Source organism: Staurois parvus, unplaced genomic scaffold, assembly GCF_062004578.1.
Source record: "Staurois parvus isolate SC_StPar_1 unplaced genomic scaffold, SC_StPar_1.0 ptg001200l, whole genome shotgun sequence".
Classification (NCBI taxonomy): Eukaryota; Metazoa; Chordata; class Amphibia; order Anura; family Ranidae; genus Staurois; species Staurois parvus.
The window spans coordinates 2,539,882-2,563,743 of NW_028318996.1; the positions used below are offsets into that span (position 1 = coordinate 2,539,882).

General features: G+C 42.3%; 1 protein-coding gene across 3 annotated transcripts in view; it reads right to left on the minus strand.

Moving 5' to 3' along the window:
- The window catches only part of PRDM10 (PR/SET domain 10), a 99,245-nt gene that overhangs the window by 39,996 nt on the left and 35,387 nt on the right, over positions 1-23,862 (minus strand). For all 3 annotated transcript variants that reach the window (XM_089660079.1, XM_089660080.1, XM_089660081.1), the window contains exons 2-6: positions 23,259-23,442; positions 19,172-19,336; positions 19,020-19,079; positions 17,022-17,129; positions 4,809-5,049 (exon numbers count right to left, since the gene is read on the minus strand). In XM_089660079.1, the coding sequence (XP_089516205.1) occupies positions 4,809-5,049; positions 17,022-17,129; positions 19,020-19,079; positions 19,172-19,336; positions 23,259-23,327 (643 nt within the window). In that variant the 5' untranslated portion in view covers positions 23,328-23,442. The remainder of the gene's footprint in view (positions 1-4,808; positions 5,050-17,021; positions 17,130-19,019; positions 19,080-19,171; positions 19,337-23,258; positions 23,443-23,862) is intronic.

A 23,862-nucleotide genomic window follows, 5' to 3' on the forward strand; every position in this document is an offset into this window, starting at 1 on the left:
TAAAAAAAAACATCATTTCACCATAAACTAGCAACGACCAGGTGCTCCTTGCAAGATTTCTGACAGAGGAGTTGTCCAAGAGCCAAACACCACTTGTAGAGAGCTTCAGAAAGACTTGGAATTATCAGGTACAATTGTTTCAAAGAAAACAATACGTAATGCACTCAACTGCCATGGCCTGTATATGCACTTACCATGCAAAACTCCATTGCTGAAGAAAAAGCATGTTGAAGCTCCTTTAAAGTTTGCTGCACAACATTTAGACAAGCCTGTGAAATACTGGGAGAATATAGTCTAGTCAGATGAGACCAAAATTGAACTCTTTGGATGCCATAACACACCCCATGTTTGGAGGTCAAATGGCACTATACATCACCTCAAAAACACCATACCAACAGGGAAGTTTGGAGGTGGGAACATCATGGTGTGGGGCTGTTTTTCAGCATACAGTACAGGCACACTTCATATCACTGAAGGAAGGATGAATGAAAAAATGTACCGAGACATTCTTGATAAAAATCTGCTGCCATCTACCAGAATCTACCAGGATGATGAAGATGAAACGATGGGGTCATTTCAGCAAGATAATGATCCCAAACACATAGCCAAAGAAACAATCAACTGAAAAGGAAATAAAACTGCTAGAATGGCCCAGTAAATCATCTTGGATCCAATAGAAAATCTATGGAAAGATTTAAAAATAACAGTTCATAGAAGAGGCCCACAGAACCTTCAAGATTTGAAGACTTTGGAAGAGTGGGCCAAAAACACACCTGAGAAATGCATGCAAATAGTTTCTCCATACAGAAGGCGTCTTGAAGCTGTCTTTACCAACAAAGGATTTTGTACGAAGTATTAAATACATTTCAGTTAGCGTGTTCAATACTTTTTCCCTGTGTCATTCCATTTTATTACATGTAACTCAATTTCTGAACTTATTTATTTTGGTTTCTTTCTATGTATGGATTGCATCTGTTGTTACCGACGTGTGGTGAAAACTGCATAGCACATTTAGAAATATATTTACTGAGGAAAATACTTATTTTACCCACTGTATTGGTCTCACTCTGTCACACATCCAACACAAAGTTTCATCTTTTTACAGTTAAAGGGTAAGCTTTGTTCTCAAAAGTGACACTGGTTAGGGCAGCATTCAGGAAACAATGTTGAACATAATGTAAGTGGCTAGCTTAAGAGTGCAGAACCTGAGGAGGTCAAAGATCAAAATGCAGCCAGTTCGGCAGGAACTGGCTGTATTTCCATCCATCTATGGGCAGGCTAATTGTACTCAATTTGAGCAATCAACTTCAGTACAACCAGTCTGTGGGTTTTTTTTCTACCGATCACTGCCGGTGGCTATAGCCGCCAGCAGTGATCATTGTAATCTGCCGTTGGGGAAGGCTCCCTGCCGGAAAAACACAATAGCGCTGGGGGAGGGGTTCCCCCATCAACACTGACTGACTGTGTTGATGGGGAAATCGAGCAAATTTGTTTCCTTCCACCCATGCTTGAAGGAAGAAAATTGTATAATGTATGACCGGCCCTACTGTTTGTGACTGTGAATCACTATCAACTCTGCAGTGTTGAATGGCTCATAAATTCTGTTTTGGATAACAGGCAGTGTGCATTTATAGTACAAAAGTATATCTAAAGCCACAACTTTTTTTTTTAGTTTTGTATAGAGTAGACACGGTTAAGTCTGAAAGCCAGCCTTCCCTTCAGTCTTGAACAGTTGTACAGGCTCCTCTCTTGTATTGAAATTGCTTACTCTGATTTCACTGCACACTGTGAAATTCTCGGCGGTGGTAGTAAAAGATTTAAAGAAAAATCAGCAGCTTCTATAAAACAAATGTTATAGGAAAATATTAGTCTGTGTCAATAAGTCAGATGATCTGCATGCCTGGTCAATGGGTTTCTGTGTCCACACGGGGGGTCTGGAGATTCAGCAGGGACACTGGATTCAACATATCCTGTACCAGAACACAGCTAGACAATTCAGCACTGGGAATCTGGGCTCAGGTCTGTGATTGCTGAATGGCAGAAGAGAGCCGGAGTATACACAAAGTTACTCCAGTTATAGGGAAGGAAGAAACTCATGGTTCCAGGTTCTTACAAGAATGAGACTAGATGGAGATTTAAGGAAGTAGCTTTGAATTGCAGGGACTTGTAGTTCCATACTGGCTGCATGCTACTAGTTGGACACTGTGACTTGTAGTTCTATTTTGGCTGTCTGCCGCTATCTGGACATCAGGACTTTTAGTTTCATATGAGCTGAGTGCTGCTATCAGAGCACTGGGACTGCTGGGATGTGTGGTGCAACCCTGACAGAAATAAAATCATTGCCTGGAGTGGGTAGAGCCTGCGGATTTCCATTTTGTGAATGAATGGAACATTGACCCACATTTGTTATATATGTTCCCTCCATTCTGGTCCCTTCTGCCCTTTTGTGAGCTGAAACCTCCTCAAACACCCCACACGTGGGGGGTCTCTCTCTCTCTCTCTCCTGTGCTTCTAGTTCATCTAAGCAACCAATGCACAGCATTAGATTGCAGACAAAAGCCATCAAACAATATCTTGTTGATTGCAAGCAATGTTCTTGTTTTATATCTTTGCACTTTTCTATAATTTAATATATCTTTTTACTTTTTTCTATATAAATCTGTGGGCCATTTCAGATACCTCATCCCACCCCTTCCCCTCCCAATAAAACAGGTTGCCCACCACTGATCTAACTGCTTTATACTATACTATTTCTGAAGCATTAGATCTTGTAGTCTCCTAGCAACATTCACTCCCTGGGGCGGCTACAAGAAGATCTGGAGGCTCTGATCACCTAGAAGGCAGGCTGAAGGGGGATTGCATTAGGCTGAAGTCCCTAAAGAACAACCATCTTATAAGCATCAAATATATCTCTAACTTGTGCTAATCCCTTCCAGTTCCCCGGAGTGCAGACAACTCTCCTGAGGAAGACATGGAATGAAGACTCCACATGCCGCCCCAATAGAGATAAATTGCATTAACAGTCAGTACAGCACAAATCTGCTCTCTGTATTACATCCTATTGCTGACTGAATGGTCCAAACAAAACCTTTTTTTCCCTTGTTTTAAAGAATATGTAACCTAACATTTCTTATTCTTGATATGTGCCTGCTGTTTCATGTACTTGTATAGAAAGTATTTTGTTCTCTTTGTACCACTTCCTTTGTGTAAAATCACTGGTGTTCCTGCCAGTTCCTCTGCGTTCTGATTAAAAACTGACCACACTACACATGAGAGCACATCGTGGTCAGTTCTCTATCTGTGCTGAGAACTCAGTCTACTCTCCTCCAATGACCAGACTTCTGCTGACAAGCCACCCCCCTGCACAGCCATTCACTGGGAAAATCAGTGTACTGCTGTGTCTTCTTACCTAGCTCTCTGAGTTGCTTATGCAGCTGAGAACAGAGGGTATGTAATCACTTATATAAAAGAGGGAAAAAAAAGGTGTTTATAATGTTTCTTATATGAATACACAAATGTTTTGCCTTTCACTTCTATTTTAACTGAATGGGTTTACATATACAGTACCTTAGTGTGAATATGTGGTTCACCTACATAGGGGAAAGCAAGCAGTTTGCTTTATTTTAGCCCTTCCCAGCAGAATATGCTCCTAAGTAAGCAAAGTACGGGGTATTTTTTTGGCTTCTGCAGATGAAGGGAGTGGCAGGGAAGCATACCTTTAGCATTCCTGCAGCCGTCTACCATCACCTGTAGGATGTCTGCAGTCTCCGCCCACCTCCCCTAACATGTCTGCAGTCTACACCCACCTCCCCTAACATCTCTGCAGTCTCTGCCCACCTCCGTGTCTGCACTCTCCGCCCACCTCCTCTAATGTGTCTGCACTCTCCGCCCACCTCCTCTAATGTGTCTGAACTCTCCGTCCACCTCCTCCAACGTGTCTGCAGTCTCCGCTCACCTCCTGTAACATGTCTGCAGTCTCCGCCCACCTCCGTAACATGCCTGCAATCTCTGACCACCTCCTGTAACATGTCTACAGTCTCCGCCCACCTCCTGTAACATGTCTGCAGTCTCCGCTCACCTCCTGTAACATGTCTGCATTCTCTGCTCACCACCTGTAGCATGTCTGCATTCTCCGACCATCTCCTGTAACATGTCTACAGTCTCCGATCACCTCCTTAACATATCTGCCGTCTCTGCCCACCTCCTTAACATGCCTGCAATCTCTGACCACCTCCTGTAACATGTCTGAAGTCTCTGGCCATCTTCCGTGAACTGTAATTGCTTTGCAATGCAACAGGGTTACTTTAAAGCCACCCCCACAGTAGTCAAACAGAGCAGCAGGGGAGTGAAAGAAAGGTAAGAACTGGCATTAATGCACATTGAACTTGTGCATCCTGCTGAATTTAACTAGCATTAACCCACGAGAAGCACACACGATGAACAGGCCGCTTCAAATCTCATCTCACATCAACTCGCATGCTATTGGCTGCCTTCTGTGACACCTGCTACTCTCAATTTTTTGGCAAAATATCTTACAACAGGCCTTCCCCCTTCTCCCATCACACAGTGCTGATGGTAATCTAGTGGTAGATAAGCCCAGAAACTGAAGTGTAGAGGACTATAAACAGTGTGGAGGAGGACGAGAGAATGATGAGTGAAACACATATCCCTGCGAAAGGATGATATGTACACACATTGTTTTCCACTCCTTAAAATTACAGATGGCGAGAAGGAGGATTGAAATGTGACATAAAAACATAATACGAAAAGAAACCCGTCAACATTCGTTGAATGTACCAGAAACTCACACAGGTCATTGGGATCAAAAGGCCGTGGTGGATCTGGTTCCCATTCATCTGCATCAGAGTCCTCCTCTTCTTCATCTTCATCATCTTCCTCGTCATCCTCATCCTCGTCATCATCATCCTCGTCATCATCATCGTCCTTTGCCTGTGAATTGGTATTCGGACTTTGCAATGTAGTCATGTTTGTTGTGCTCTCCACGCCCTCCACAGGAGGTAAACCGCCATCATGCACCGATAATGATGCCTGAACATGAACACAAATGAATACATAACAGATTACACATACACTTCACTAGAAATACTGTATTTACTACCAGTGGCCAATGACTGACCTTGCTCCACCCCCTTCCCTCAATAGACTATGAGTGAGTTGCATTTATACAATGCCCAGGGAACAGAAGAAGCTATTAGGAACAAAAAAGGAAATATGGAGGTTTATGAAAAGAATCACAAAGAAAAAAAAAAAGCTATATTCCATGTCTTTAGGAAATTTCCTCTCAACTGTATTTTTTTGCCATTCAAAATCAATCCTTTATGAAGCAATATCACAATACTACACAGCAAACACCAAAACGGCTTTTACTTCACACACTAAAGTGGAACTCTGAGCAAAATAAAAATGAAAAAGACTAAGTTCATATCTTTGCATTTTTAGTGTATTTGCAAAAACACAGTACAATCCAATTTCATTATTTCCTATGGGTCCTGTTCATATCTATGCAGTTTCCTGCAATGTGGTTTTTGTTGGAAATGTGTTTTATTTTTTTACATGCAGCACTGTGCATTTTTGATTCCAAAGACTTCAATGGAATTGCATGAAAAGCGCATATACATACTTTTTTTTTTTTCTCCAAACATGTTTTTGATGTGTTTTTGCTTCATTTTTCTGTATGACAATAGACATCTCTGCCTAGCAAAATCAATACATAGCTTACCATTGCCCAAAGTAGAAATTGCAAAATGCATCAAAAACGCGGATGAAAAAAAAAAAAAAAAAAACACAAAACATGCCAGGAATGCACTGCAAAAATGTATCAACAGAACATACACTGTATTGCCAAAAGTATTGGGACTTGTCAGTCCTCAGAGAGCAAGAGAAGAACTGGCCATGTTATGAATGCAATTGCCGGTTTATGAGCTCTGAACTGCAACAGCACATCAATTCCCATGACAAAAAGCTAGACTTCTACAGTAGGTGCACCCCCCTTTCCTCATGTATATATTTGTTTTATGCAGCCTGATACACTATATTGCCAAAAGTATTGGTCGGCCTGTCTTTACATGCACATGAACTTTAATGGTATCCTAGTCTTAGTCCGTAGGGTTCAATATTGAGTTGGCCCACCCTTTGCAGCTATAACAGCTTCAACTCTTCTGGGAAGGTTCTCCACAAGGCTGAGGAGTGTGTCTATGGGAATGTTTGACCATTCTTCCAGAAGCACATTTGTGAGGTCAGGTACTGATATCGGACGAGAAGGCCTGGCTCGCAGTCTCTGCTCTAATTCATCCCAAAGGTGTTCTATCAGCTTAAGGTCAGGGGGCCATCCCCAAACTCTTCCCCCAAAAGGTGGGAGCATGAAATTGTCCAAAATTTCTCGGTATGCTGAAGACTTAAGAGTTCCCTTCACTGGAACTAAGGGGTCAAACCCAACCCCTGAAAAACAACCCCACACCATAATCCCCCCTTCACCAAAAATTGTACACTTGGCACAATGCAGTCAGGCAAGTACCATTTTCCTGGAAACCGCCAAACTCAGACACATCCATAGAATTGCCAGACAGCAAAACGTGATTGGTCACTCCAGAGAACACGTTTCCGCTGCTCTAGAGTCCAGTGGCAGCGTGCTTTACACCAGTGCATCTGACGCTTTGCATTGCACTTGGTGATGTAAGGCTTGGATGCAGCTGCTTGGCCATGGAAACCCATTTCATAAAGCTCTCTACGCACTGTTGTGCTAATCTGAAGGCCACATGAAGTTTGGAGGTCTTCAGCTATTGACTCTGCAGACAATTGGCGACTTCTGCGCACTGTGCGCTTCAGCATGCGTTGACACCCGCTCTGTCATGTTGCGCGAGTTGCTGTTGTTCCCAGTTGCTTCCACTTTGTTATAATACCACTAACAGTTGACCGTTGAATATTTAGTAACAAGGAAATGTCACGGATGGACTTATTGCACAGGTGGCAACCTATCATGGTACCACGCTTGAATTCATGGAGCTCCTGAGAGCGACCCATTCTTTCACAAATGTTTGTAGAAGCAGTCTGCATGCCTAGGTGCTTGATTTTGTACACCTGTGACCATGGAGGGGATTGGAACACCTAAATCCAATGATTTGGAGGGCTGTTCCAATACTTTTGGCAATATAGTGTACATAGATATGAACCTAGCCAAAAAGGAGATAATATTTTTTTTTTTTCTTTTTAGTTTTGGATAGAGTAGTGAAAGATTCAAACCAGTCAGGCTGTTTTTTTGCTGTGTGAAAAGATATTGCAAGTAAGGAAAGATCCTTGCTAATGTTTCAGAAATGAACTTGGCTCTTAAAGTGGAAGATAAGCCTAACTTAAAAATCATGTCTCTCCCATCCTACTACTGTAACTATCCTGCCTAATCTAATAATATATGCTGCCTCTTGTTGGGTGGGCCTGAACACTGAAAGGCCATATATATGCGTACCCCGCCACAAAAAACCCCAAATGTGCCGAGAACATGCATTTTTGAGCGCTCCTGGCACAGTTACCAATGGCCCGGTCTCTACTGCGATCAGGAGCTTTCTGATCATGGGACCACTGGGGCAGCCAATCATAGCGGTCACATGATCACAAACCCCAAACCGCCTCCCAGCATCTAAAACCCCTTAAAGGGCCAGGAGAGCCAGGAGGTGCCAGAGCCAAGGGGTTACAGTAAACTACAGGCAAAACTTTTTTTGACATTTTGTATAGAGTAAGGGAGGGTTATAACCCCTGTACAGTTTATTTTTGCCATCTTTGTTCACTTGGGGATATTTACCTTCACTTCCTGTCCCATAGCCAAAACAGGAACTGAGAGGAAATTCCTGCAAATTAAGGGAATCTCGTGGGGACCTTCAGGTTATTAGAACTACTGTCCTCATTGGAAGATTTCCATTCAATTACTTTTCTGGGGACAACCCAGGATTTGGAATTTTCTTTTAATTTCAATGGTAATGGTAAACAGAAGAAATAGAGAGGGTGAATCATCCTAACGGAGGACAAAAACACCAATAAACCAAAAAAAAAAAAAAAAACGTTTTGCCTTTTGTTATACTTTATTTTTAATCTGCTCCTCTTTAGTCACATGATTCTATAGCCTCAGCTTTCCTGTGTCAGTAAGCAGCTGCTGCAGGGGAGAGCAAGGAGCACAGACAATGGCTGGGCCATGGGAACAGAGCTGCAGGATCACCTCACTGGGCCAGACAGGACTGACAGAGGACAGATCTTTTTTTATACAGCTTAGGCAGGATAGGTAGGAGGGAAGGGGGGAGGGGAAATTTTTAAGAACAGTTATAGCTAGGCATTTCTTTCACTTTAAAGCAGGCAATACATTATTCGTTTTCTTTAATTCAACCAGTGGGCTGAACGAAAGAAAAGAAATGGATTCACCCATCTATATATTTGATGTGGATGGGGGAATCCATTCCGTGGCGCTAATGAATTCTCACAGTAGGGAGAGTTTCCTGCTGTCAGAATACACTCATCAACACCACTGGCTATAGCAGGCGGCACTAATCAAGTGAAAATTTTCCAACAGGCTGGTTGCACAAAAGTCAATTGAGAGATTGACTTCTATACAACCAACCTGCCCATAGGTGGACCAAAATTCGTCCATTCCCTGCTGAACCATCCAAATTATGATCTATCAATGGCTGCCTTAAATCCTGTTGTGGGCCGACAAAACACAACATTTTTAAGGACCAAGTGATGTCAGCCCCACCCAGTACTCAACCCCCCCCCCCCCAATCTTCATTCCACAACATTTTAGGTTTAGTCATTCATTGTGAGAAGATTAGAACTAGGAAGGCGATTTAGACTGCTTGAGTAAACACAGGAACTGTGCCGAGGACACGGAACAGCTTTGAATTTCTAACAAGATCAAGGAGTAATTTTTGGCACTTTGCAAATGATTACCAGAATTAAATATTTTCACTATTGTGGTCTTTGAACCACTTGACGTCCCGCCGCTGTACATTTACAGGCAGGCCTAGACATTACAGCAGAGTTCCAGCTGATTTAAAAAAATAAATAAATAAAATAAAAGTAAGCAGCTACAAAAACTGTAGCTGCTGACTTTTAAACTACACACACTTACCTGTCCCTTTGGTCCAGCAGTGTACTCACCACGGCTGGTTTCACCGGTCTTCTCTGCCAGGCGCCGGCATCTTCAGTGTTGGCACCCGGCTGTGACAGCTTCTAGCTTCACAGCCGGGTGCCCACTGCACATGCGTGAGTAGCGCTGCACTTTGTAAATGGTCCCATAGTCTTCTGGGACCTGTCACATGTCCCAGAAGACTACGGGGAGGAAGGGGGGAAGACAACTTCTGCTTCCAACCGCCTAGGCAATCACAGCGGAAGTGGGAGCGGGTACCTGTCAAATTCGGGTACCCGCTCCCCAAAGGTGCCAGTCCTTAACAGGGAGCAGGGGAGAATGCATTAAAGCAGAACTTCGCCTTTTGGGTGTTACTCCGCTTTAACCCCCTCCCAGCCAGTACCATTAGTACTATATCAGTGTACAATATTATCACTGATCACTGCATTAGTGTCACTATTGATGTCAGTAAGTCAGTTAGTGTACCTCCCAGCCACCATCAGCTAGTGCCAGATTGCCTGCCATTTTCACAGTCCAATTATAATTAGCTCATCTCCGCCATTACCAGAATAGTGCCAGAGCGGAGAAAATTCTAGTATATATACCATCGTTTTTAGATGCTATAACTTTCACACAAACCAATTAATATACGCTTACTGGGATTTTTTTTTTACCAAAGACATGAAGCAGAATACATTTTGGCCTAAATTTATGACGAGATTAGATTTTTTTATTTGATTTGTTTTATAACAGAAAGTAGAAACATTTTGTTCCAAAATTTTTCTTTTTTTTGTTTATAGAATAAAAATGAAAAAAAACCCAGTGATGATCAAATACCACCAAAAGAATGCTCTATTTGTGTGAAAACAAAAATGATATAAATTTCATTTGTGTACAGTGCTGCATGACCATGCAATTGCCATTTAAAGCAGCACAGTGCTAAATAGCAAAAAAAATGCTGCGGTCATGAAGGGGGTAAAACCTTCTGGTGATCAAGTGGTTAAGGAAGAATTCCAGGTATGGACCAATGTAACTGTATTTACCATACAAGGCCAATGCCCCTGGAAGCCGAAAATCACTGATGTGGATATTGCTACTCCAGTGATCTACATTTGCTCCTGGGTCCTGCACCTAGCGGCTGCCCTGCTGCTTTCTGAACACAGGAGGTCGGCCACTTGGTACTAGTGCTATTCACAGAACGGTTTGAATTTTTTAAATTGATGCAAAGCATTCTCTGATTGGAAGAAGTGAAGAGAGTGGTAGCATCACCCTACCTCTCCAGCTTGTCCGGTCACAGAACGCTCTGCATTCAGTCATGCTGAGCAGCCAACCTCTTGTTTTCAGAAAGCAACAGGGCAGCCACTAGGTGAGCTACCCAGGAGCAAGTGGAGATCACTCGAGTACCACAAACTACTTCAGTGATTTCCAGCTTTCGAAGGCATTGGTCAAGTATTAACCAATGTAACTATGTTTACATGTTCCGAACCTGGAATTCTTCTTTAACCTCCTCCCGACCGCCATATAAGAAAATGACGGATGGGTGGCAGCTCTCTCGTTCTGGGAGGACGTCATATGTGTGCGGGGGTGCAGGGCAATCAGTGGTGCGTTGTGTCTGAGACACAGGGGATCAATGATCACTGTAAAGAGGTGATGACACAGGCTCTGTATGTGATCAGCTGTGTCCAATCACAGCTGATTGTATGTAAACAAAGGAAATGCCGGTTATTGGCAGTCCTCTCCTCACGCTGACAACGCGTGAGGAAAGGAGAGCCGGTAAGCAGCTTTTCTCAGAGGGCACATCTATACTGATCATCAGTGTAGCCCCATCAGTGCCACCTGTCAGTGCCCATCAATGCCGCATATCAGTGCCTACCAGTGCACATCAATGCCACATAGTACTCATCAAAGCTGCCTTTCAGTGCTCATCAGTGATGCCCGTCAATGCCCACCAGTGCCGTCTATCAGTGCAGCATATCAGTGCCCATCACTGCAGCCTCATTAGCACACATCAGTGAAGGAGAAAAATTACTTATTTGCAAAATTTTATAACAGAAACTAACAAAGACTTTTTTTTTTCCAAAAATTTCAGTTTTTTTAGCAAAAAATAAAAAACTCAATTGTGATTAAATACCACCAAAAGAAAGCTCTATTTGTCTCAAAAAAAAGATAAGCATTTTGTTTGGGTACAGTGTTGCATGACTACGCAATTGTCATTCGAAGTGGGACAGCGCTGAAAGCTGAAAAATGGCCTGGGCAGGAAGGGGGTGAGAGTGCCCAGTAGGCAAGCGGTTAATATGTGAAAAGAAGCTGAGTGTTCCACCTGCTGGATACATTTAAAAATAAAAAATATATATTTGTAATACACTTCATTTACCTGACAAATATAACAGATTACAAGAAATAAAGAAAAGCTATACAAATTGTACAATGTATATATGTTCCCTTTATTCCTCGCACCACATAGGCTTGCTTTCTTTAGCTAGTTACAAAACAGAGTTAGCTTGCAGAGTCGGCTGACCTTACATGCCCCCTCAGCTGAAGGGTTAGACTTGGCGCAGCTGGCACAGCATTTAAAGCTTTCATCTGATTAAAAAAGAAAGAACAAGAGCGCCGTGCCTTTAAACCGAGGCTGCCTGGCCTCCAAGTGAAGCGTGGGATGATTGGAAAGATGATTAATTCATAAGCTGCTGCTGCCCCCTGAGGAGAAACTTGTGTACTGTTCTTTTATCCATTCAATCGTCACACCTTCTGAGCTCCCATTAATCTTTCAGCACTACAGATGTGTGAGCCGCCACTAAAATCGGCACTGAATGCAAGCAGCGAGACTTTTCTGTATTTGCAACAATGAAAAAAGGTGCAGAGCTGCATGCTGTATAATTTATACAATATGTAACTAACTGCACCGAATGCAGGTGGTGAGCCTTTCCAGTGTTTGCAACAATGGCAGTTCATTGGAAGAAGCTGCATAGCGGCAGGCTGTATAATAATTCTCATAATATGTAACTAAATTCTGCAGCAAACCCAACCAGTGAGCCCTTCCTATATCCACGTCAAAAGAGCTGCAGGCTGTATGATTTACATCATGGGTAATGAAAATGACGAACACGAACACACACACCCCTATAGCTCTGAAAAAAATGAACAAACTATTCATAACAACCTTGTACCATGTGACAAGCAGCGACCAATCACAGCTCACACAGTATTTCTCAATGGCTGCAAGAATGTAGCCAGAGAGGAGAAATGATTGCTTTTACATCCTTTATGGGTGTAAAAGCAATCAGTGTAAAAAAAATAAAAAATCTTCATAACCCCCCACAAGTAGTACAGTGTCACCATGGTGACACTGTACTGCTAGGGTGACAGTATGTTAAAAAAAAAAACCACAAATAATCATAAAAAATAAAATATAAATTTAAATTTTTTTTTTTAAAAAAAAAGTATCAGTATAGTATTTGGGTTATTCTTTTTTTTACTAAAAAGATAACTGAATAAATTTTGGCCAAGATTTATGAAGAAAGATTATTTATTTGCAACATTTTATAAGAAAAACACTTATTTTCAAAATGTTTGAACTATTTCATTTATATAGCAGAAAAAAATAAAAATCCCAGTGGTGAATAAATGCCACCAAAATAAAATTTTATCCGTCTCAACAAAATGCTAAAAAATTCATATGGGTACAGTGGTGCATGACCGCGCAATTGTCATTCAAAGTGTGATAGCGCTGAAAGCTGAAAATTGGCCTGGGCAGGAAGGGGGTGAAAGTGTCCGGACTTGAAGTGGTTAAAGGAGAAGTTCACCTTTCAAAGCATGTTACATCTTACACCCATATTTGAGGTGTAACATTTTATGTGCTCCTATGCACCCAACTTCCCCCATCAGTACTCCCCTCCCTGTGACAGCGGGTGAGGGATCTTATTCCCTCATCCACTGTCACAAATTAAAAACAGCGCAATCTGCTGATCACAGGTGCTATGCTTTACAGGCTGTAATGTGAACTCTCTCAATCTACACACACACAAAAAATGGATATAAAAAGTCTACACACCCCTGTTAAAATGTCAGGTTTCTGTGATGTAAAAAAATGAGCCAACAATAAATCATTTCAGAACTTTTTCCACCTTTAATGTGACCTATAAATTGTACAACTCACTTGAACAACAAACTGAAATCTTTTAGGTGGAGCGAAGTAAAAATAAAAAACGAATATGGTTGCATAAGTGTGCACACCCTTAAACTAATACTTTGTTGAATCACCTTTTGATTTTATCACAGCACTCAGTCTTTTTGGGTATAAGTTTATCAGCATGGCTCACTCTTCCCTACAAAAACACTCCAAATCTGTCAGATTGCAAGGGCATCTCCTGTGCACAGTCCTCTTCAGATCACCCCACAGATCTTCGATCGGATTCAGGTCTGGGCTCTGGCTGGGCCATTCCAAAACTTTCATATTCTTCTGGTGAAGCCATTCCTTTGGGTTGTTGTCATGCTGAAATATGAAGTTCCTCTTCATGTTCAGCTTTCTAGCAGAAGCCAGAAGGTTTTGTGCCAATATTGACTGGTATTTGGAACTGTTCAGAATTCCCTCTTCCTTGACTACGGCCCCAGTTCCAGCTGAAGAAAAACAGCCCCAAAGCATGATGCTGCCACCACCATGCTTCACTGTGGGTGTGGTGTTCTTTTGGTAATGTGCAGTGTTGTTTTTGCGCCAAACGTATCTTTTGAAATTATGGCCAAAAAGTTCATCCTTGGTTTCATCAGACCATAACACATTTTCTCACATGCTTTTGAGAGACTTCAGATGTGTTTTTGCAAAATTTAGCCGGGCTTGGATGTTTTTCCTCGTAAGAAAAGGCTTCCGTCTTGCAACTCTACCTCATAGCCCAGACATATGAAGAATACGGGAAATTGTGTCACATGGACAACACAGCCAGTACTTACCAGATATTCCTGCAGCTCCTTTAATGTTGCTGTAGGCCTCTTGGCAGCCTCCCAGACCAGTTTTCTTCTAATTTTTTTCATCAGTTTTGGAGGGACGTCCAGTTCTTGGTAATGTCACTGTTGCACCATATTTTCTCCACTTTATGACGACTGCCTTCACTGTGTTCCATGGTATATCTAATGCCTTGAAAATTCTTTTGTACCCTTCTCCTGACTAATACCTTTTAACAATGAGATCCCTCTGATGCTTTGGAAGCTTTTTGCAGACCATGGCTTTTGCTGTAGGATGCGACTAAGAAAATGTCAGGAAAGACCTACTAGAACAGCTGAACTTTATTTGGGGTTAATCAGAGGCACCTTAAATGATGGCAAGTGTGTCCTGACTCCTATTTAACATGATTTTGAATGTGATTGCTTAATTATGAACAAAATTACATCCCCAGTTATAAGAGGGTGTGCACACATATGCAACCATATTATTTTAGTTTTTTCTGTTTACTTCTCCCCCTAAAAGATTTCAGTTTGTTTTTCTACATCACAGAAACCTGACATTTTAACAGGGGTGTGCAGGTGTGTGTGTGTGTGTGCAGGTGTGTGTGTGTGTGTGTGTGTGTGTGTGTGTGTGTGTGTGTGTGTGTGTGTGTGTGTGTGTGTGTGTGTGTGTGTGTGTGTGTGTGTGTGTGTGTGTGTGTGTGTGTGTGTGTGTGTGTGTGTGTGTGTGTGTGTGTGTGTGTGTGTGTGTGTGTGTGTGTGTGTGTGTGTGTGTGTGTGTGTGTGTGTGTGTGTTCTTTTCCCCACGAAAAGGTGATCTTATCCTTTAAAAGCCCATTGTAACAGGTATTACTAGATTTAATAAGATTTAGTAAAACCAGCTGCCTCTATTAAACATATGCTACATTAAGAACTTGTCAATGAATAGTTCAGTCAAGTGATTGACATAATTGATCAATTAATTCCTGTCCCTACACAGGAGGGCTAACAGAAGGTGGGGCTTCTCAGCAGCAGGGATGAGCTCAGGCGTGTTTGGATAATATGCTGAACCTGCCTGAGCTATCCCACCAAAAAGCTGTCACCACCGACCGCCAATCACAAGCAACCGAGAGGAGTATATACACATGAGGAAGCTGTCACTGTGGACTGCCAATCATAAGCAGCTAAGGCATTCCCCGCCCCACAGCCGCACGTATATATGCCCCTTGGCTTATGATTGGCAGTCAGCAGTCACAGCTTCCTGGCAGGATAGCTGAGGTGGGTTTGGAGAAGTATCTGAACACACCTGAGCTCATACCTGCTCAGCAGGGAGCACAGGATTCATTGTATTCAGTTCCAGGAATTAGCCAGACACCTTGGCACCAGGCATTTGGCCTCAAGTCTCCGACTGCTTAACTCCACATACAATGTAACATCCTGAAGTTAGGGCTTTTTTTTCCCTATTTATACTTACCTAGGTGGATGCAGCATCAGTCCGATGCTGTAACTGTTCCCTGCTGGCTCCAAGGGTGAGAATCCAGCAATCACATGACTGCTGATCACAGAGTTCTCACAGCTGCTCTGAGCCGAGACTCTCAGTCACCGATGTATGCTCAGCACCCCCAGCGCTCACTGTGAGGCTGAGCCAGGTGCTGCTCCAGACTCTGGGGTGGATCCCGACTTTAAATTCAGGATCTTTCCCTAGCCTGGACCAGCTAAGCAATGTTAGCTGACTGCGGGCTTCAGCCCACTGTCAGTTAAAAAGGGGTCACAGGGGTGCAGAACAAACTGCACTCCTGTCATCCACAGGAGAAGTAAAGCCAAAAGAGCTTTGGCTGTACGTCTCCTTTAAGCTGGCCATACAGATTTCTTTCTTCAGCCCCATGGACCAAGCAAGAGAAATTAATCAATGCCTCTATCCATGCAAAACAGGGGAATCCCCTGGAACAGGCTATTGTATTTTGACAGCTGGCAGAATAACCATACAGCGGCTGCATCTGATTAGATGCAGCCACTGCTTAGCAAACAATTTTCCTCCTGGGTCCTTTGATTTTTAGATGGAAGCATGTCAAATGGGAAGTTGCCGACAAGGTCAACCACTGCTCCAACGGCAGCGGCCACCCACAATTCGAATGGGACATGTAGTGCAGGAGCGGTGGGGAAGGTAGGATTCACTGGGCCTGTAAGTGTGTTTATCCTGGGTAACCAATCAATAAAGGTAACTGGCATATGGGGAATCATTTTCGTGGGCAATGGGGGAAGGTCTGCTTTAAAGGGTGCTGTAGCAATTGCTGGCTGCTTAACCAGTATAAAAAACACTGGAGAAGCATGTAGGCAGAACACCATAGATATTTAAAGTCCAAGTTTTTAGTGAAAAGATCACATCATAGTGCAGATAGTGCAACATTTCAAGTCATGCAGGACCCCTTCGTCAGGGATGTGCCCTGAAAAATCTAATTTTTGTCAGAAACAGTGCACATCCTGTACTTTGGCATTCCTGCTCTGTATCCTCATAACTTTATATCTTCAGTGCGAGTTCATCTAAGGCACTGCTGCCTCTGACTGCTAGTCTCAACAGAATTGTGGCTGTCACTCCTACACTGATCATGGTTCTCCTTGCTTGGGAGGTATTTGTACCCAAGGACTTGCAGTGCAAGGATCTCTCTGCTTCATTCATTCTGTGCAACTGTGCTTCCTCCACCTCTATCATTAGCCCACCAGTCATCAGATCACTAGTCACCAGGGGTGCAGTTCTGCTATAAGACATTAAAGCACTGCTCCTCTACAAAGCTAGCCACCTCTACACAGAGACACAGTGCAGCACAAGGCATTGTGTGTCAGTTCTTTGCTCTTTCCGTGCCATTTGTTTTTTTAATAGCTTCCAGAATTCAGTTCCTCTTTCTAGCTGGAGTTCTCTTACCAGCTTTATTTCAGAAATGTATGCACATCTCCAGCTAACCTATACAATGCCTAGACTTACCTGTGACATAGGCTCCAACGACATAGCTTGGGCAGACTCGGGGACACTGCTGAGAACAGCCAGGTTAGCGGCGTTCATGCTCTGGGAAGCAGGAAGCAGCACAGTCACCTGGAACAAAGACACCAACATGAGATGAGTCTGTAATGCACCAGCCGATGTTTTCCTGCAGTCACTAGATAGTTACATAGTTAGTCTGGCTGAAAAAAAAACAAAAGTCCATCCAGTTCAAAAAAAAAAAAATTGTTATAATCCTATACCTACAGTTGATCCAGTGGCAGGCAAAAAAAAAAAATAAAACATCAAAGCATGATCCAATTTGCTCCTGCAGGGAAAAAAATTCCTTCCTGATCCGAGAGGCAATTGGATATTCCCTGATCAACTTTACCTATAAATGTTAATCCAGTTATATTCTATGTATCCAAGAAAGAATCCAGGCCTTTTTTAAAGCAGTCCACTGAGCTGGCCAGAACCAACTCTTGAAGGAGTCTATTCCACATTTTCACAGCTCTGACTGACGTGCCTGATTGTTTTTAAACACGTGTAACTTTTATCTTTATAATAAAACTGTTGGATGTTATTATTATGGTTTACTTTTATCCTGTTGAGTTCATCATCATGCTGGAAGGTCTCTGCATTAAGTGAGCTGAATCTGCCTATGAAATTGGCCATGTTCTGGCTTTAATTCAATTTCTATTTAAGGTGATGGTGTGCCCACTGGGGAAGATGGAGGTCACAATTGTTTTGTCACCAGTGTATATTTATGATGTCACATATTGCACAAAGATATTAGAAGATGACATTTATGGAAATTGTAATTTCTTTGCAACATAATGCCTTCAAGTCTTTGATTTTTTTTATGTTTCCATTTGATGACATCTTACTGTGTTTTAATTTTTATATTAATGTGATAGACACTTGTTAACCAAAATCATACATACATGATTTTGCATTTCTGGGTAGGGGGCAAGCGCACGCCACCCTACCCGTGCCGCCACTGGCAGCTACAGCTGTCGATCACCAGGTCCCAGCTGGAGATTCCCCGCCGACACCCGGCGATCGCTGAGGAACAGTGAAAGGGGAGAGGTCTGTGTGTAAACAACACAGATCTCTCCCCTGTCAGCACAAACAGGCTGCTTTGTATTGCTCTGCACAACAGAGCAATACAAAGCAGCTTGTTTGCCTAGTAAACACAGCACACAGTAAAACACACCGTTATTATTATTATTATACAGTATTTATGCAGCGCCAAAAGGTTTGCTCAGCGCTGTACATTATAGTGGGGGACAGAACATGAGACAATACAGTAACAAAACAGCACACGAGGGGTTCGAGGGCCCTGCTCTTTCGAGCTTACAATCTAGGAGATAACCCCTTTAATCGCCCCAGATGTTAACCCCTTCCTGCCCAGTGTCATTAGTACAGTGTCAATGCTTTTTATTAGCACTGATCACTGTATTAGTGTCACCGGGGATGTCAGTGGCAGTTAGTTCCTCCCAAGTGTCAGAATGCCCACTGCAGTTCTGATATAAGTCGCTGCTCATCACCATTACAAAAAAAATTAGAAAATAAAATTCCAGTATATATACCACCATTTGTAGGCGCTAAAACTTTCACGTAAACCAATTAGTTTACATGTATTGGGATTTTTTTTTTTCTAGTAAAGATATGTAGCAGAATACATTTTGTCCTAAATTTATGATGAAACTTGACTTCTTACATTTATTTACTCTATGTTTTATAGCAAAAAGTCAAAAATATATAATTTTTTTTTCAATTGTCGGTCTTTTTTTGTTTATAGCGCAAAAAATAAAAGACACAGAGGTGATCAAATACCACCAAAAGAAAGCTCTAATAATGGGGAAAAAAGGACATACATTTCATTTGGGTGCAGCGTTGCAATTGTCAGTTAAAGTAACGCAGCGTCCTATGGCAAAAAATGGCCTGGTCAGGAAGGGGGTAAATCCTCTGTAGGTCAACTGGTTAATAGAGGAATGGTACCTGCTGGGTAGTAGCATCTTGCTGAACATAAGCAACCTGCGGCTGATCTGTGAAGAGAGCCTTGGAAAGAAAAAAAACAAAAACTAATTTTATTCATTTAGTAAAAAGTTATTTTACAGTGTTTGTGTTCCTTTCCCATCATCAACAATTACCTGAGAGCCATCCACAGGGTGGATATAGACCAAGGTGTGTTCAGAGGCATCCACCGATGTGAATGATGAGGCATCTGCCGTGTACACCACCTGCTGCGAGGGGCGATCTTGATCATCACTGTATACAATCTGTGCCACAGTGCCACCATCTGGAACAAAATGCACCTGCAGGCAGCAACAGAAATAAGAATCAGTCGTTTGTCATAGCAAGAAAATGGAGTTGACTCCTTCAGACTGAAGGGAAGATCAACTTTAAGGCCTCATTCACATGGGTACTGAGGCCCGTAGGCCGTAAAAGTAGACAGTGTGTGTTCAAGGCCACTTGCACTTACACCTGTCAAATTAGGATGAGCAGCTGTATCCGTGCAGCTCCTGCATTCCCGTTCACCTACCTGGGCTGCATGCACCTAGCACCTAGTGGCCCAAGCCGCATAGACAAATGGCCCAGTCACAGTCTACAGGCCTCAGCGCCCATGTGCTAATGGTTTCATTAAGGCTTCTCCTGCCTGTGAGTGGTATTGTACACTGAAGTGCACATGCGCAGCTCATAATACATTTACGACACCTGCTGTGTGGATTGAAGAAATGACTCCCATGCACATGCACAGGACTAACATCATCACACCCCGGCCATTCAAATGGCCAAACAGTGCAAACCCTTAAGAAAGACTGAGAGGAGATGGGAGTGCTCCCATACAGACAGCATTGAAGGGTATCCTGTGACAGGTACGTCTGTCATAATATGCTATGCAGTGGATACTAGCACATTAAGGAATAACATTTTCTAAAAAAAAATTTAAAAAAATTATTTTTAACAAAAATGATTCCTCTTTAACATAACACAAGACAATATTGAAAGATTATATTACTTACAAAAATATTTTGTTGAAACATTTATATGAACATGCAGTGCCTCCATCTGAACTTACTGGGTACATCCTTCACAAATTCTTATTAAAAATGTTATCACGTTTCCAAAACTCCAACATGGAGCAACAGAGCAACCACGAGTCTTTCCAAGATACACCAAGTGATATGCAGTTTTCATGAATATAATGAATATTATCACTGTCCAAAATTGTGTCCTTTTTCTTTAGTTTATGACAGATTTCTACAACCTTTCACCTGTAAGAACCTCGTTGTCACTTGGGAGCCTGTCTTCATTTCTGCAAGTTAACAGTCCCTGTGGCCAGAGATGACACTTCTGTGAACACTCGGTCCCTTCTCTAGCGAGCCAGGGTTTGTCTTGTAATTGCCGCTCAGCATGTACACCCGACAGTTACTAGGGTAATGCACGGCGAGACTTCATGTCGGGTTAGAAGAGTTGTAACAAGACAGAGGCAGCAGGGACTTCACAAATGACCAGAGTCATATAGTGAGAGGAGTTTGAAAGGCACAGCAGTGAGACTGTGAACAGGAAGGTTACAAATGAAGACTCCATCTAAGATATGAAATCACCAACTCCACAGCAGAGGGGTTAGTGTGCTTAGTCCTTATTTATTTATTTCAGGTACTTATATAGCGCCGTCAATTTACGCAGCGCTTTACATATATATTGTACATTCACATCAGTCCCTAACCCTGAAGGGGTGTACAATCTAAGGTCCCTAACTCACATTCATACATACACATACTAGGGCCAATTTAGATAGGATCCGATTAACCTTCTGTGCTGGAATTCCATCTTGGGATTCCTCAAAGTATATGTAAACCCTCACCTTGTAAAACAACCCATTCAGTTTAAAATAGTAGTTAAAGGTAAAACATTTGTGTGTATGCATGTATGAATGAATATATACAGTGGGGATCGAAAGTTTGGGCACCCCAGCTAAAAATTTGTATTAATGTGCATAAAGAAGCCAAGAAAAGATGGAAAAATCTCCAAAAGGCATCAAATTACAGATTAGACATTCTTACAATATGTCAACAAAAGTTAGATTTTATTTCCATCATTTACACTTTCAAAATATCAGAAAACAAAAAAATGGCGTCTGCAAAAGTTTGGGCACCCTGCAGAGTTAATATCTTGTACTGCCCCCTTTGGCAAGTATCACAGCTTGTAAACGCTTTTTGTAGCCAGCCAAGAGTCTTTCAATTCTTGTTTGAGGTATCTTTGCCCATTCTTCCTTACAAAAGTCTTCCAGTTCTTTGAGATTTCTGGGCTGTCTGTCACGCACTGCTCTTTTAAGGTCTATCCATAGATTTTCAATTATGTTGAGGTCAGGAGATTGTGAAGGCCATGGCAAAACCTTCAGTTTACGCCTCTTGATGTAATCCCCCGTGGATTTCGAGGTGTGTTTAGGATCATTATCCATTTGTAGAAGCCATCCTCTCTTTAACTTCAGCTTTTTCACAGATGGCATCAAGTTACTATCCAAAATTTGCTGAAATTTTATTGAATCCAGTTTTCCTTCTACTCGTGAGATGTTCCCTGTGCCACTGGCTGCAACACAACCCCAAAGCATGATTGATCCAACCCCATGCTTAACAGTTGGACAGAGGTTCTTTTCATTAAATTCTGTGCCCCTTCTTCTCCAAACGTACCTTTGCTCATTCCGGCCAAAAAGTTCAATTTTAACCTCATCGGTCCACAGAACTTGTTTCCAAAATGCATCAGGCTTGTCTATATGTTCATTTGCAAAGTTCAAACGATGATTTTTGTGGTGAGGACGTAGAAGAGGTTTTCTTCTGATGACTCTTTCATGAAGACCATATTTGTACAAGTATCTCTTTATAGTGGAATAGTGTACCACAACTCCAGTGTCTGCCAGATCTTTCTGGAGGGATCGTGCAGTCAAACGTGGGTTTTGAATTGTTTTTCTCACAATCCTGCGAGCTGTTCTGTCTGATATTTTTCTTGGTCTTCCAGATCTTGCTTTAACTTCCACTGTTCCTGATGACTGCCATTTCTTAATTACATTCCGAACAGAGGATATTGACATCTGAAAACGCTTTGCTATCTTCTTATAGCCTTCTCCAGCTTTGTGAGTGTCAACTATTTTCAGTTTCAGTTTTCTAGACAACTGCTTAGAAGAACCCATGGTGCTGATTGTTGGGGCAAGGTCAGATGAGTCTGGGCATTTAAAACCTTTGAAATTGACATAACCTGGTCTTCCCAGACGATGATTGAGAACAATCCATGACACTGGCAGGTCTCAGCTTTGCAAAGGGGGCAGTGCATGCTATAAATTCTGCAGGGTGCCCAAACTTTTGCAGACGCCATTTTTTTGTTTCCTGTTATTTTGAAAGTGTAAATGATGGAAATAAAATCTAACTTTTGTTGACATATTATAAGAATGTCTAATCTGTAATTTGATGCCTTTTGGAGATTTTTCCATCTTTCCTTGGCTTCTTTATGCACATTAATACAAATTTTTAGCTGGGGTGCCCAAACTTTCGATCCCCACTGTATCTGTTGGTTTTTGTTTTTTTTTTCGTTTATATTATCACACGGTCACCTCTGTTCTCAGCTGCATAAGAGGCTCAGAGAGGTGGGGGTGGGGACTGCAGTAGGGGCATGTCAGCAAGAGGGAGAGAAACAGCAGGACACTGATCTTCCCAGCGAAAAGCTGCACAAATCTGGTCTTTTTACAATACTTTTTTTTTTTTCCTTTAACAATTCTATGGTGAACAGGGAGTAAACATTTGTTTTCTGGGTGCCCATGCAGAGACTTGTATTTTCTAGTAAAGAAATTGTGTGAACAAGCACTAAATGTACAGGTCACTTACAGTGGGAAGATGGAGAGGAGAGAGTTATTGTACAGGATAAATGAGGTGAATGGGATAATATACAGGTCACTATACAGGATTGAACTAAGATATACTGGGGGATGGGAATTGATGGGTGGGCGAAAGGGTTAAAAATGATCCCACAACCTTTGGATCTGCTAAGCTGGAACTAACAAACAGATGATTCATGTATTATCTCCTCCTTCCTCTTCAGCATAGTATAAGGTGGGAATCCAAAACAAAGTTTGTCAAAATCCTTGCAATGTACATAGATATCCCCAAAAGGGGATTGTTTTTTCATTTTTCAACAAAAGTGGAGTTACACTGTAAGCATGAACTTGTATCTGTAGAGGCTCACCTGGGCAGTGCTGGGCTGATGCTCTTCTGTACGCGGCCATACATGAGGACCTTCCTGTTTGGCATCCATGTTGGATATCTCTTGTAGACAGTGATTGCTCTTATGTGCAGGAGCTCAACACCGAGCTCTCACCTGTTTTCTGTACTTCTCCTCAGACACAACTTACACAGCCTGGGCAACATGGCTGCAAACAAAGAGGACAGGGTCAGTGTTCATATTCCAGTACAAGTGAAGCCATTAGCACTTCACAAACAGATAAACATGTAAGGGGCTGGGGTGATGTGCTGTCATTCGAGGGGAAAACGGATATCAGCTGACCATTGGCTGTAAGGGTCCATCTATTTCTGACTGACGTCTATGGATTGGCTTGATTTGTATAGTTACTCAGAACAACAATCTCTCACCTGTCATCAATCTGAGGCAATGTGATCTGAATTCTGATTGGTTGAGAGATTACTGCCATCTATACAGTGCTTTGATTTACACAGGAAAGGCCTAATCCATGGTCTCCAGCCAGAAGCTTGGGTGCCACATTTGGCCCTCAACGGTCTTAGCTCCCAGCACATATTCAATACAATGATGGATCACAGGATGGCTTCTGTCT